Here is a 16,241-nt window from a genome sequence, read left to right on the forward strand (position 1 = left end):
CAACTGTGTGGGAGGAACTCTGTGATCCCCATGGGGAGGACATTGCCGGTCTAACCCAGTGCATCACGGACAATATTAACACTGTACCCACCAGGACTGTACGGTGTTTCTCCAACAACAAACCCTGGGTCAACCCTGACATAAAGGATCTCCTTAAGGAGAAAAAGAGGGCCTTTAAGTCGGGAAATAAGGAGGAGCTGAAGGCTGTGCAAAAGGAGCTGAGGAGGAAGATCAGAGAGGGGAAGAACAGCTACAGGAAGCAGATGGAGGACCAGCTACAGAGGAACAACATCAGTGGAGTCTGGAGAGGCCTCAAAACCATCTCTGGGGACAAGGAACCGGACTCCCGGGCGACCAAAAGTGGGTGAACGATCTGAACCTTTTCTTCAACAGGTTTGATCAGTCACCCTCCCCTCCCCCGGTCCAGTCACCCCTGCTGCAGCCCCCCTTGTCTGCACGTCCAGTACACTGCCCCACCTCCCCCTCCCCCGGTCCAGTCACCCCTGCTTCAGCCCCCCTTGTCTGCACGTCCAGTACACTGCCCCACTCCCACAGCACTTGGGGCACATTCACCACCCACTGCTTCTGCTTCTCCTGCCCCAACCCCACCACCCCCACCACCCCCTCCTCCTCTCACACCCTTGAGCCCCCAGCCCCTGTGCTCCCATCTGTCTTTCTCCACAGACCAGGTGAGGAATGAGCTCAGGAAGATCAATGCGAGGAAGGCGGCTGGTCCGGACGGCATCAGCTCGAGGCTCCTCAAGTCCTGTGCAGACCAGCTGTGCGGAATAGTGGAGCATGTCTTCAATCTGAGCCTGAAACTGGGGAGAGTTCCACAGCTGTGGGAAACATCCTGCGTGGTACCGGTACCAAAGACGCCTCACCCGAAGGAACTCAACAGCTACAGGCCGGTGGCACTGACATCACACCTGATGAAGACACTGGAGTGTCTGGTCCTCACCCATCTCTGCCCCCTGGTAAGAACATCAATGGATCCGCTGCAGTTCGCCTACCAGACTCGCATCGGGGTGGAGGACGCCATCATCTACCTGTGGAACATCATCTACCTGTGGAACAGAGCTCTCTCACACCTGGAGAAGCCGGATAGCACTGTGAGAATCATGTTCTTTGATTTCTCCAGTGCATTCAACACCATCCAGCCGGGGCTTCTGGGGGGCAAGCTGGAGCGCACAGGAGTGGATCACCACCTCACATCCTGGATTCTGGACTACCTCACCAACCGGCCACAGTATGTGAGGACAAAGGACCTGGTCTCGGACAGGGTGGTCTGCAGCACTGGGGTTCCGCAGGGAACAGTGCTAGTGCCATTCCTGTTCACCCTGTATACTGTGGACTTCAGGCACAGCTCTGCAGACTCCTATCTACAGAAGTTCTCTGACGACTCTGCCATCGTCGGCCTCATCACGGGCGACGAGGACAGGGCGTACAGAGAACTGATCAAGGAATTTGTGGACTGGTGCCAGCGGAACTGCCTCCGGATCAACGCGGGGGAAACCAGGGAGATGATGGTAGATTTCCGCAGGCACAGCCATGTCCCCCCGACACCGGTGAACATCCAGGGAATGGACATCGAGAGGGTGGATTCTTATAAGTAGCTGGGTGTCTACCTCAACAATAAACTGGACTGGACTGAAAACACCATGCGCTATACCGAAAGGGCCAGGGCAGGCTTTATCTGCTAAGGAGACTCAGGTCCTTTGGAGTGCAGGGGGCACTCCTAAGGTCCTTCTACAACACGGTGGTTGCTTCAGCCATTTTCTATGGAGTGGTCTGCTGGAGCAGCAGCATCTCAGCTGCGGAGGGAAGAGACTCGACAAGCTGATCAGGAAGGACAGCTCTGTCCTGGGTTGCCCCCTCGACTCAGTGCAGGCGGTGGGAGAGAGGAGGATGATGGCAAAGCTAACATCGCTGCTGGACAACGACTCCCACCCCATGCAGGACACTGCCACTGCACTGAGTATCTCCTTCAGTGAAAGACTCCTTCACCCCAAGTGTGTGAAGGAGAGATATAGGAGGTCCTTCCTTCCCGCTGCTGTGAGACTGCACAACCAGCACTGCTCCCAGCAGACCAGTCAACAATAACAGCTAAGAACACACAGAAAACTGATGACAATTTATGTATCTTTTATTTATAATGAATGATCTCGTGCTATCCACTTTGCTGCTGTAACACTGTAAATTTCCGCGGTGTGGGACGAATAAAGGAATATATTATTATTATTATTAATACCCTACACCAATACCATGTGCTCTAATTTTGCCCACTAATCTCTTGCGTGGGACCTTGTCAAAGGCTTTTTGAAAGTCCAGATAAACCACATCCACTGGCTCTCCCTTATCCATTCCACTTGTTACATCCTCAAAAAATTCCAGAAGATTAGTCAAGCATGATTTCCCCTTCATAAATCCATGCTGACTTTGACCGATCCCGTCACTGCTTTCCAAATGCGCTGCTATAACATCTTTAATAATCTCAAGCATCTCCCCCACTACCGATGCAAGGCTAACTGGTCTATAATTCCCCATTTTCTCTCTCGATCCTTTCTCGAAAAGTGGAGTTACATTGGCTACCCTCCAGTCCACAGGAACTCATCCAGAGTCGAGAGAACATTGGAAAATGGTCACCAATGCATCCACGATTTCTAGGGCCACCTCCTTGAGTACTCTGGGATGCAGACCATCAGGCCCTGAGGATTTATCTGCCTTCAGTCCCAACAGTTTACCTAACACTATTTCCTGACTAATGTGGATTCCCTTCAGTTCCTCCCTCCCGCTAGATCCTCAGTCCCCTAGTATTTCTGGGAGATTTTTTGTGTCTTCCTTAGTGAAGACAGAACCAAAGTACTCATTTAACTGTTCTGCCATTTCCTTGTTTCCCATTATAAATCCACCTGTCTCTGATTGTAAGAGACCTACATTTATCTTCACTAATCTTTTCCTTTTTACGTTTCTAAAGAGGCTTTTACAGTCAGTGTTTATATTCCCCGCATCTTTCTTTTGTGCTCTTTTCTCCCCCTCTTAATTAACCCCTTTGTCCTCCTCTGTTGAGTTCCAAATTTCTCCCAGTCCTCCGGTTTGCTGCTTTCTCTGGCCAATTTATATGCCTCTTCCTTAGATTTAACACTATCCTTCATTTCCCGCATTAGCTAAAGTTGAGCTGCCTTCCCCGTTTTATTTTTTTCCAGAATGAGATGACAAATTTTTGGAGTTCATCCATGCGGTCTTTAAATCTTTGCCATTACATCTCCACCGTCAACCCTTTCAATATAATTTGCCCGTCTATCCTAGCCAATTGCCATCTCATAAGTTCAAAGTCTCCTTTCCTTAAGTTCAGGACGCTGGTCTCTGAATTATTCGTGTCACTCTCCATCATAATGCAGAATTCCAGGTCACTGTTGCCCAAGGGGTTTTGCACAATAAGATCACTAACTAATCTTTCTTCATTACAAGATACCCAGTCTAGGATGGCCTGCCCTCTAGTTGGTTCCTCTACATATTGGTTTAAAAAACCACCCCGTATACATTCCAGGAAATCCTCCTCCTCAGCACTGTGACCTATTTGGTTGGCCCAATATATATGTAGATTAAAGTCACCCATGATAACTGTTGTACATTTGCTACACGCATCCCTAATTTCCTGCTTGATGCTGTCCCCAACCGCCCTCCTGCTGTTTGGTGGTCTGTATACAACTCCAATAAACGTTTTCTGCTCTTGGCTATTTCGCAGTTCTACCCATACCAATTCTACAGCATCCAATGTCTCTCCTTGCTATTGCATTAATCTCCTCTTTAACTAGCAACGCCATCCCACCACCTCTTCCTTTCTGTCTGTCCTTCCTGAATATTGAATACCCCTGCATGTTTAGCTCCCAGCCTTGGTCACCCTGGAGCCGTGTCTCCCTAATCCCAACTATATCATATCCCTTAACTACTAACTGCGCATTCAATTCATCCACCTTCTCACGAATGCTCCTCGCATTAAGGCACAAAGCTTTCAGGTTAGTTTTTCTTATCTCCCCTCTCTCTACCTTTTGCTTCTGTCCTCCTTTTATGGCCCTGTGCCTCCTTGCATTCATTCCCATCCCCCTGCCCCATTAAGGGCCTGTCCCACTTAGGCGATTTTAAGGCGACTGCCGGTGACTAGGCTGTCGCCGACAGTTCGCCGGGGTGTCGCGGGCATGATCGTGAGGAGTCTTCCAAGGATCGTAGTGGATCTCAGCGCGTCGCTGAGAGATCAACTGGAGTGAAGTTTCTCGGCGACAGCTGGCTTGTCGCCAGGTATCGTTGCTTATTGCGGGCGCTGTCGCATGCTGTCCCCAGGTTCGCTAGGTTGTCGCAGATGCATTTAGAAGCACGTAATATTAAATTAAGTAAAGTCATTTGAAGAAGGGGTTGGACACTTTAGAGGCAGGAAACATGTTCCCGATGTTGGGGGAGTCCAGAAACAGGGGCCACAGTTTAAGAGTAAGGGGTAGGCCATTTAGAACGGAGATGAGGACAAACTTTTTCAGTCAGAGAGTTGTGAATCTGTGGAATTCTCTGCCTCAGAAGGCAGTGGAGGCCAATTCTCTGAATGCATTCAAGATAGAGCTGGATAGAGCTCTTAAGGATAGCAGAGTCAGGGGGTACGGGGAGAAGGCAGGAACGGGGTACTGATTGAGAATGATCAGCCATGATCACATTGAATGGTGGTGCTGGCTCGAAGGGCCGAATGGTCTACTCCTGCCTATTGTCTATTATCTAATGTCTATTGTCACCATAGAATGCTTGTGTTTAACCAATTTATTTACCGTCAGGACATTTGACAGGTAGATTGGAGGTGACAGTTTGACGGTCAGGTAAGCGTGGGAATTTCCGCGATGTTTATGGCCATCAGCGATTACATTTAAAGTAGGCTCCCAACCCAGATATGCAACCCAGAAACCAGATAGGCATCTCCCGTACATTTTCAAAAAATGCCCACATGCTTTTCACAAAAATCCATTTAACCACTTTTTAAATTAAATTTCTTAATACTGGTATTAGTAAACTGGAAGTCAATCCAGTTTATGCCTTGTTACCGTGAAGTTTGGTTTTCAAGTAACCCGGGCAAGATGTTATATTTCAAAACTCTCAAGTAATTACCGACTTGTCAGTGATTTCAGCGAAAATTAGGACGCCGGATAAGCATTGACAGCGTGGGAATGTCGCGATGTTTCCGAAGACGGTGTAATCTCGACCTGACTCGGCATTGTCGTGGTCATTGTCGTGGTCATTGTCGTGGTCATTGTCGTGGTCATTGTCGTGGTCACTGTCGTGGTCATTGTCGTGGTCATTGTCGTGGTCATTGTCGTGGTCATTGTCGTGGCCATTGTCGTGGTCATTGTTGTGGCCATTGTCGCGGCCATTGTCGCGGTCACTGTCGTGGTCATTGTCGCGGTCATTGTCGCGGTCATTGTCGTGGTCATTGTCGTGGTCATTGTCGTGGGCATTGTCGTGGTCATTGTCGTCGGGTAAAAGAAAATTATCGCCGATCTGCTATGACTTTGACAGTCGCCGGCAGTCGCCTAAAAGATCGCCTAAAGTGGGACAGGCCCTTTAGTTTAAACGTGATATTCTGGGCCGGCGGGCGTGGTGAATGCGCCAAGAACAGAAAGCGGGTAAAACAGGAAGAGCTCGGGGCGTATAGGAGACAGGAGGAGGAATGGAAGCAGGGCGGCAGAGTGGCGCAGCGGGTAGAGCCACTGCCTCACAGCGCCGGAGACCCGGGTTCCATCCTGACTACGGTTCTCCCCGTGATTGCGTGGGTTTTTCCCGGTTTCCTTCCACATCCCAAAGATGTGCAAGTTTGTTGGTTGATTGGCCGTCTCCAAATTGTGCCTGGTGTGTCGGGAGTGGATGAGAACGTGACGTAACATAGAGCTAGTGTGAGCAGGGGTCGCTGGTCAGAGTGGACTCGGTGGGCTGAAGGGCCTGTTTTCCTGCTGTATCTCTGAACTAAACTAAACAATTATGGCCTCAGGAGCTGGAGAGGCTGTACCTTCTGCCGGACGGGAGCAGGGGAGAGGACGGAATGGCCGGGGCGGGACAGGGACAAGTCTTTGATGATGTCGGCTGCTTTCCCGAGGCAGCGTGAAGTGTAGATGGAGTCGATCGATGGTGGGGAGTGTGGTGTGTGTGATGGACTGGGCTACATCTACAATGGTGGGGAGTGTGGTGTGTGTGATGGACCGGGCTACATCCACAACTCTCTGCGATCTCTTGCGGTCTTGGGCGGAGCTGTTCCCAAACCAAGCTGTGACGCAACCCGACAGTTTGCTCTCCATGGGGCATCTGTAGAGGGTTGTGAGAGGCACTGGAGACGTGGGGAATGTCCTCAGTCTCCTCAGGAGGTAGAGGCGTCGGTGTGGCTTCTTGGCTGTCGCTTGAATGTGGTTGGTCCACGACAGACCGTTGGTGATATTAACACCAAGGAACTTGAAGCTCTCAGCCATTTCCACTTCAGCGCCATCGATGCCGACTGGGGCTTGTACTCCACCACCACCACCACGCTTCCTGAAGTGGATAACTCGCTCCTTCATCTTGCTGGTGTTGAGGGAGAGATTGTTGTCCTGATGTCACGTCACTAAGCTCTCTAGTGGAATTCTCTGCTTCAGAAGGCAGTGGAGGCCAATTCTCTGAATGCATTCAAGAGAGAGCTGGATAGAGCTCTTAAGGATGGCGGAGTCAGGGGGTATGGGGAGAAGGCAGGAACGGGGTACTGATTGAGAATGATCAGCCGTGGTCACATTGAATGGCGGTGCTGGCTCGAAGGGCCGAATGGCCTCCTCCTGCACCTATTGTCTATTGTCTATTGTCTATCTCTGTCCTGTGCTCCAACTTGATCTTGACTCCATCTAGGCTTGATGGGCCGAAGGGCCTAATTCTGCACCTACAACATGTGAACATGTTCATAAGTGACAGAAGAAACATAGAAACATAGAAAATAGGTGCAGGAGGAGGCCATTCGGCCCTTCCAGCCAGCACCGCCATTCATTGTGATCATGGCTGATCGTCCCCAATCAATAACCCGTGCCTGCCTTCTCCCCATATCCCTTGATTCCACTAGCCCCGAGAGCTCTATCTAAGAAGACCTAAGAAGAATAAGGCCATTCAATCTACTCCGCCATTCAATCGTGGCTGATCTATGATCGGTCTGAAGATGGGCCTCGACCCGAAACGTCACCCATTCCCTCTCTTCTAGATGCTGCCTGACCTGCAGCATTTTGTGATATCTATGATTGATCTATCTCTCCTTCCTAACCCCATTCCCCTGTCTTTACCCCCAAACCCCTGACAACGGTACTAATCAAGAATCTATCAATTTCCATCTCAAAAATACCCAAAGACTTGGCCTCCACCGCCGTCTGTGGCAATGAATTCCACAGGTTCAAAGGTCTCAAATGTCTTTTATTGTCTCATGTACCGATTGAGCTACAGTGATATGCGAATCACCACCCTCTGAATAAAGAAATTCCCCCTCATTTCCTTCCCAAAGGAACGTCCTTTAATCCTGAGGCTGTGCCCTCTGGTCCTAGACTCTCCCACTAGTGGAAACATCCTCTCCACATCCACTTTATCCAAGACATTCGCTGTTCTGTATGTTTCATGGAGGTCCCCCCTCATCCTTCTAAACTCCAGCGAGTACAGTTGTCAAACATACATCGTAGGTCCACCCAATACCAGCCCTGTAAGAGGGCGGGGTGGGAGGAGATAGGACAAGCTGCCTTAGTCAAACTTCTTCAGTCCTTCTGAGTCGAATGATGAGATGCTTAGATCGAGAGTCTATCTGCCACTGCCTCAACGATATCCACTGACTTGACCTCCACAGCCGCCTGTGGCAATGAATTCCACAGATTCACCGCCCTCTGGATAAAGAAATTCCTCCTCATCTCCTTAGACATAGAAACATAGAAAATAGGTGCGGGAGTAGGCCATTCGGCCCTTCGAACCAGCACCGCCATTCAATATGATCATGGCTGATCATTCAAAATCTGTACCCCGTTCCTGTTTTCTCCCGATATCCCTTGATTACGTTAGCCGCAAGAGTTAAATCAAACTCTCTCTTTAAGAGATCTAGATCGCGGTCTAGGCTTAAGCTCAGGGGTGACCGCGCTTTTGCGGTTGCAGCTCCTAGACTGTGGAACAGCATCCCTCTCCTCATCAGAACTGCCCCCTCCATCGACTCCTTTAAGTCCCGGCTCAAAACCTATTTCTACTCCCTAGCGTTTGAGGCTCATTGAGGAGGCGCTGTGAACTGTTTGCGTGCTACTGTATGTTTTTTGTTTTTTTTAATTAGTACCTAATCAGATGTACAGCACTTTGGTCAACGTGGGTTGTTTTTAAATGTGCTATACAAATAAAATTGACTTGACTTGACTTTAAATCATCCAGTGAACTGGCCTCCCCTGCCTTCTGTGGCAGCGAATTCCACAGATTCACAACTCCCTAGAAGAAAACGATTTTCCTCATCTCAGTCCTAAATGGCCTACCCCTTATTCTTAAACTGTGACCCCCTGGTTCTGGACTCCCCCAACATGGGGAACATTTTTCCTGCATCTAGCCTGTCCAATCCCTTATATGTGTCTATAAGATCCCCTCTCATCCTTCTAAATTCCAGTGAATACAAGCCCAGTCGACCCATTCTTTCATCTAATGTCAGTCCCGCCATCCCGGGAATTAACCTGGTGAACCTACGCTGCACGCCCTCAATAGCAAGGACGTCCTTCCTCAAATTAGGAGACCAAAACTGCACACAATGCTCCAGGTGCTGTCTCACCAGGGCCCTGTACAACTCCATGTAGGACCTCCTTGCTCCTGAACTCAAAATCTTCTCGCAATGAAGGCCAACATGCCATTAGCTCTCTTCACTGCCTGCTGCACCTACAATACATGCTTAATTTGTAAGGAGCGTCTTTTTATTCGCAGCAGAGCGGGCGCCCGTTCCGTGATTTATGGAAAATAATTCCATTGTTCCAACCACTTCCTCCATCCTCTGCAGACCCATGAGTATATCCGTGTCAAAGGCCAGGTGGAGTTGGCAAGTTTCAACCTGCGTACCCGCCACCTCGAACTGAGCGGGGATTTCGTATTGGATCTGAAAGAACTTCCGGTAGAATACGACAAGGGGGCGTATTTTAAAATCCTGGAGGAGTACGGCACTCACTACGCGACGTCGGGAACCCTTGGAGGGAAATACCAGATAGTCTACGTGCTGAACAAGTCCGAACTGCGCAGAGGAAGTAAGTCAGCTCTTGTGATGCAGTGGGGATGGGCATTGACCATCCCAGGGCCACTGTCTCATAAGGTCATAAGATCACGAGTGATAGGAGTAGACTTGAGCCATTCGGCCCATCAAGTCCACTCCGCCATTCAACCATGGCTGATCTATCTCTCCCTCCTAACCCCATTCTCCTGCCTTCTCCCCATAATCCCTAACACCCGTCTTAATCGATAATCTATCTATCGCTGCCTTAAAAAAAAAAAGCAGCCACGGTGGCGCAGTGGTGGAGTCGCTGCCTTACAGCGCTTGCAGCGCCGGATACCCGGGTTCCATCCCGACTACGGGGGCTGTCTGCACGGAGTGTGTACGTTCTCCCCGTTACCGCGTGAGTTTTCTTCGAAATCTTCGGTTTCCTCCCACGCTCCAAAGACGTGCTGGTTTGTTGGGTAATTGGCTCGGTATAAATGTAAAACCGTCCCTAGAGTTTGTGTAGGGTCGTGTTAATGTGCAGGGATCGCTGGTCAGTGCGGACTAGGTGGGCCGAAGGGCCTGCATCCGCGCTGTATCTCTAAACTAGACTTTATGTCATTATAATGGCAGAGACAGGGTAGAAAGTCTGAACTTTTTTACCCTTTTGACATGTCAACGTTTTGAGGGCATGGTTTTAAGGCAAGAGGGGCAGAGTTTAAAGGAGATGTGGGGGGGCAAGTGTTTTTTACACAGAGGGCGGTGGGTGCCTGGAAGGCGCTGCCAGGGGTGGCGGTGGAGGCAGTTACGATAGTGGTGTTTAAGAGGCTTTTAGACAGGCACGTGGACATTTGGGGAATGGAGGAATAAGGATCACGTGCGGGCAGAGATTAGATTTAGATTTAGATTTAGAGATACAGCGTGGAAACAGGCCCTTCGGCCCACCGGGTCCACGCCGCCCAGCGATCCCCGCACACTAACACTATCCTACACCCACTAGCGACAATTTTTTTTTTTTTACATTTGCCCAACCAATGTTGGAGTAACTCAGCGGGTCAGGCAGCATCTCTGGAGAGAAAGAATGGGTGATGTTTTGAGTCTCAGGACCCCTCATCATTTAACCTGGCATCATGTTCGGCGTGGGCACTGAGGGCCGCAGGGCCTGTTCCCGTGGTACGTTTGACGCAGTCCAGAGAATGTAACTCTCTTCCCTCTCTCTCTCTCTCTCTCTCTCTCTCTCCGTGCCCGTGTGCAGGCATTACGGCTGCACACATAAAGGGGTGCATCATCAGAGGCAATTCCAAGAAGAGGCCTTGGGAGTCCCCCAATAAAAGCAACCTCGAGCTGTGTGGCCTGAACGGGATGCCGAGTGAAGGTACGTACGCAGGTCTAACGGGCAGGTGGTAGGGTAGTGCCCCTGGGGCACCTGCATGTAAGCCCCACTAACCCCAGGGCCGCACGGTGGCGCAGCGGTAGAGTTGCTGCCTCACAGCGCCAGGGATCATCACCACAAATACGTACAGCTTTGTAGGTTTATTTGCCTCGGTAAAAATTGTAAATTGTCCCTAGTGCGTGGAGGACCAGTGTTAGTGTGCGGGGATCGCTGGTCGACGCGGACTCGGTGGGCCGAAGGGCCTGTTCTCGCGCTGTATCTCTAAACTAAAGTAAACTACATCACTCGACAGCAGACAGCCCAGGTCCGAGTCAAAGAGACATACAATGTGGAAACAGGCACTTCGGCCCAACTTGCCCATGCCGAACAACATGTCCCATCTGCACTAATTCCACCTGCCCACGTTTGGCCCATATCCCTCTAAACCTGTCCTATCCATGTACCTGTCCAAATGTCTCTTAAATGACTCCTAGAGTCATAGAGTCATAGATTGATAAAGTGTGGAAACAGGCCAACTCACCCACACCGACCAACAATACCCCAACTAACCTGGTCCCACTTGCCTGCGCTTGGCCCATATCCCTCCAAACCTGTCCTATCCATGTACCTGTCCGACTGTTCATTAAACAATGGGATAGTCCCAGCCTCAGCTACCTCCTCTGGCAGCCTGTCCCATACACCCACTGCCCTCTGTGTGAAAAAGTCACCCCTCGGATTCCTATTAAATCTTATCCCTTTCACTTTAAACCGATGGCCTACGATTTCCCCTACTCTGGGTAAAAGACTCTGTGCATCTACCCGATCTATTCCTCTCGTGATTTTGTACACCTCTAGAAGATCTCCCCTCATCCTCCAGCGCTCCATGGAACCGAGACCCGGCCTACTCAACCTCTCCCTGTAGCTCACACCCTCTGGCTCCTCCGGCAGCCCAGTCGCCCCCTCAGGTTGCTATTAAATCATTCTTACCCCTCACACACACACACACACACACACACACACACACACACACACACACACACACACACACACACACACACACACACACACACACACACACACACACACACACACACTCCTGGAGTCAGACGCAGAGCGAAGCTTCCACACACACACTCGCGGGGTTGTCTCGGCCCCTTGCTCTCAACGTTCTGTCTCCTCAGTAACAAGCCAGGTGGAGTCGGTCATTGACGACATGGTGCCGTTGATGGTCGGTGGAGACTCCCAATTCCTGACCAAGCTGGAGGCGATGCTGTCCGAGGGCAGGAGGCCCATCGATGCATCCGTCTACGTAGAATGGGCCGCCTCGCTTGCCAGGTCCCCCGCTCTCCTCAATCCTACGGTAAGCGCTGAGTCAATAGGCAATAGGTGCAGGAGTAGGCCATTCGGCCCTTCGAGCCAGCACCGCCATTCAATGTGATCATGGCTGATCATTCACAATCAGTACCCCGTTCCTGCCTTCTCCCCATACCCCCTGACTCCGCTATCCTTAAGAGCTCTATCCAGCTCCCTCTTGAATGCATCCAGAGAATTGGCCTCCACTGCCTTCTGAGGCAGAGAATTCCGCAGATTTACAACTCTGACTGAAAAAGTTTTTCCTCATCTCCGTTCTAAATGGCCTATCCCTTATTCTTAAACTGTGGCCCCTGGTTCTGGACTCCCCCAACATCGGGAACATGTTTCCTGCCTCTAACGTGTCCAACCCTTTAATAATCTTAAATGTTTCAATATGATCCCCTCTCATCCTTCTAAATTCCAGTGTATATAAGTCTAGTCGCTCCAGTCTTTCAACATATGACAGTCCCGCCATTCCGGGAATTAACCTAGTGAACCTACGCTGCACGCCCTCAATAGCAAGAATGTCCTTCCTCAAATTTGGAGACCAAAACTGCACACAGTACTCCAGGTGCGGTCTCACCAGGGCCCTGTACAACTGCAGAAGGACCTCTTTGCTCCTATACTCAACTCCTTTCAGTCATAAAGGCCAACATGCCATTAGCTTTCTTCACTGCCTGCTGTACCTGCATGCTAATTTTAAGTGACTGATGAACAAGGACACCCAGATCTCTTTGTACTTCCCCATTTCCTAACTTGACACCATTCAGATGATAATCTGCCTTCCTATTCTTACCACCAAAGTGGTTAACCTCACATTTATCCACATTAAACTGCATCTGCCAAGCATCCGCCCACTCACACCACCTGTCCAAGTCACTCTGCATCCTCATAGCATCCTCCTCACAGTTCACGCTGCTACCAAGAGTTGGGACATCATGATGCAGTTGTGCAGTCGGCACAGTAGTGGCACAGCGGGTAGAGCTGCCGCCTCACAGCGCCAGGGACCCGGGTTCCATCCCGACTAAGGGTGCTGCCTGTATGGAGTTTGCACAATCTCCCCGTGACCCGTGACGGGTGTCAAGGATTATGGGGAGAAGGCAGGAAAATGGGATTAAGAGGCAATGATCAATGATTAATCAGCAATGATTGAATGGCAGAGTAAACTCGATGGGGCGGCACGGTGGCGCAGCGGTAGAGTTGCTGCCTTGCAGCGAATGCAGTGCCGGAGACTCGGGTTCGATCCTGACTACGGGTGCTGTACTGTACGGAGTTTGTACGTTCTCCCCGTGACCTGCGTGGGTTTTCTCCGAGATCTTCGGTTTCCTCCCACACTCCAAAGATGTACAGGTTTGTAGGTTAATTGGCTGGGCAAATGTAAAAATTGTCCCTAGTGTGTGTAGGATAGTGTTAATGTGCGGGGATCGCTGGGCGGCACGGACCCGGTGGGCCGAAGGGCCTGTTTCTGCGCTGTATCTATAAATCTAAATCTAAAATCAAATGGCCTAATTCTACTCCTATAACTTGTGAACCTGCGTGGGTTTCTCCAGGTGCCCCAGTTCCCTCCCACGTCCCAAAGATGTACAGATTTGGCGGTTATTTGGCGTCTGTAAAATTGTAAATGATCCCTAGTGAGTGGAACAGTGCGAGTGTACAGGGTGACCACTGGTCAGCGTGAACTCGGTGGGCCAAAGGGCCTGTTTCTAAACTAAACTAAAGCCATTGGCCAGACCACAATTAGTTTAATTTAGAGATATATGGCAGGAACAGCCCGCTGAGTCCATGCCGGACAACGATCATCTGTATACTAATTCTGTCTTGCACAGTCGGGGCAGTTTTATCCCAAAGCCAATTAACCGCATGTTTAGTTTAAGAAAATAACTGCAGATGCTGGTACAGTCTGAAGAAGGATCTCGACCCAAAACGTCACCCATTCCTTCTCTCCCGAGATGCTGCCTGACCTGCTGAGTTACTCCAGAACTGTGAACGGCTGTTCTTGGTCTGATGGAGGGGTTCGATCCTGACCCCGGGCTCTGTCTGTGTGGAGTTTGTATGTTCCCCCCCCCTGACCGCGTGGGTTTTCTCCGGAGGCTCCAGTTTCCCCCCTACATTCCCGAAGATGTGCAGGTTTGTAAGTTAATTGGCTTTGGTAAAGATTGTAAATTGTCGCTAGTGTGTTATGTCACCCGGGGAAGGGACTTGAACATGGATGGTGGTGATGGAACCTTTCCATGGCTAACTGATGCTCTTTCCCCACCCACACCCCACCACCTCACCCCTCTCCCACCCTTGCCTCACCTTCCCCATCTCTCCCTCCACTCCCTTCCTCTCCCCTCTCCTCCTCTCTCGACTCCCCTCCACCCTCATCATTTTCCTCCTCTTTCTTCCTTTCTCCTCCTCTTTCCTCCACTCTCCTTCCCTCCACTCCACTCCCCTCCCTTCCCCTCTTCTCCCGTCTCCATCCCTCACCTCCTCTCCCCTCACCCCTCCTCCCCTCCTGCCCTTCTCCTGCCCTTCTCCTGCCCTTCTCCTGCCCTTCTCCTGCCCTTCTCCTGCCCTCTCCTCCCTCTCCTCCCATCTCCTCGCCTCACCTCCCCTCACCTCCCCTCTCCTCCCCTCTCCTCCGCTCTCCTCCCCTCACCTCCCCTCTCCTCCCCTCCCATCCTCTCTCTTTCTTTCTCCTCCCCTTTCCTCCACTCCCCTCCCCTACACTCTCCTCCCCTCCCCTCCCGTCTCCTTCCCTCAACTCCCCTCACCTCCCCTCTCCTCCCCTTTTTTCTCTTCCCTTCTCCTCTCCTCACTCCTCCTCTCCTCACCCCTCCTCTCCTCACCCCTCCTCTCCTCTCCTCACCCCTCCACCCCTCCTCTCCTCACCCATCCTCCTCCCCCCACCAATCTCCTCTCCACTCCCTTTCCCTCCTCTCTTCACGTCCCCTACAACCATCTCCTCTATTTCCCTCCCCTCTCCTCCCCTCTCCTCCCCTCCACTCCCTCCTCCCCTCCCCTCCACTCTCTCCTCCCCTCCCCTCCGCTCCTTTTTCTTCCCCTCCCCTCTCCTCTCGTACCCCCACCACCCTCCCCCCCCCCCCAGCTCCAGCCCATCTCCGCCCTGGTACCTCTGACCCTCCCCCACAGCCCGCGTCTCCGTGCGAACCTGGACCGTGCGCTGGGCGAGTACCTGGCGGAGTAACGACGTGTGCAAGTGCCAGCCCTGCCGTAACGGGGGCACACCTACCCTCTTCCACGGGCGATGCCTCTGCCTCTGCCCCCCATTCTTCCAGGGGGACGCCTGCCAGACCCCACAGACCAGCCAGGGCCGCCCAGGTGAGTGGAGGACCTGGGAGAGGGGGGGGAGGGGAGCTGACCTTTGGGCGGTTATTCCAACTCATTGACTCTCCCACCAACCGATTGACCATCCATCAACCCATTGTCCATCCCGCCAACCCATTGACCGTCCCACCAACCCATTGACCGTCCCACCAATCCATTGGCCATCCATCAACCCATTGATTGTGTCACCCGCCCATTGACCATCCATCAACCCATTGACCGTCCCACCAACCCATTGACTATCCCACCAACCCATTGACCGTCCCACCAACCCATTGACTATCCCACCAACCCATTGACCGTCCCACCAACCCATTGAGTGTCTCACCAACTCGCTGACTGTCCCACCAACCCATTGATTGTGCCACCCACCCATTGACCTTCCCCACCAACCCATTGACCATCCCACCCATGCATTGACCATCCATCAACCCATTGACTGCCTCACCAACCATTGAGTGTCCCACCAACCCATTGAGTGTCCCACCAACCCATTGTCCATCCATCAACCCATTGAGTGTCCCACCAACCCATTGAGTGTCCCACCAACCGATTGGCCATCCATCAACCCATTGATTGTGTCACCCACCCATTGACCTTCTCACCAACCCATCGAGTGTCCCACCAACCCATTGTCCATCCATCAACCCATTGAGTGTCCCACCAACCCATTGAGTATCCCACCAACCCATTGAGTGTCCCACCAACCCATTGACCATCCATCAACCATGGGTTATGTCACCCGCCCACTGACCTTCTCACCAACCCATTGGCTCCACCAACTCATCGGTTGTCCCAAAAACTCATTGAGTGTCCACCAACCCATTGAGTGTCCCACCAACCCATTGGCCATCCCGCCAACCCATTGACCATCCCACCAACCCATTGAGTGTCCCATAAACCCGTTGAGTGTCCCGAGTGTCCCATCAACCCGTTGAGTGTCCCATCAACCCGTTG

General features: G+C 51.5%; 1 protein-coding gene across 1 annotated transcript in view; it reads left to right on the forward strand.

The window, feature by feature from the left end:
* LOC144611467 (complement component C9-like) overlaps positions 1–16,241 on the forward strand; it is a 30,364-nt gene that overhangs the window by 5,786 nt on the left and 8,337 nt on the right. The window contains 5 exon segments of the mRNA XM_078430590.1: positions 9,041–9,281; positions 10,485–10,604; positions 11,783–11,961; positions 15,046–15,141; positions 15,143–15,278. Of these exon segments, the coding sequence (XP_078286716.1) occupies positions 9,041–9,281; positions 10,485–10,604; positions 11,783–11,961; positions 15,046–15,141; positions 15,143–15,278 (772 nt within the window).

The sequence above is a fragment of the Rhinoraja longicauda genome, chromosome 3 (genome assembly GCF_053455715.1).
Source record: "Rhinoraja longicauda isolate Sanriku21f chromosome 3, sRhiLon1.1, whole genome shotgun sequence".
Taxonomy (NCBI): Eukaryota; Metazoa; Chordata; class Chondrichthyes; order Rajiformes; family Arhynchobatidae; genus Rhinoraja; species Rhinoraja longicauda.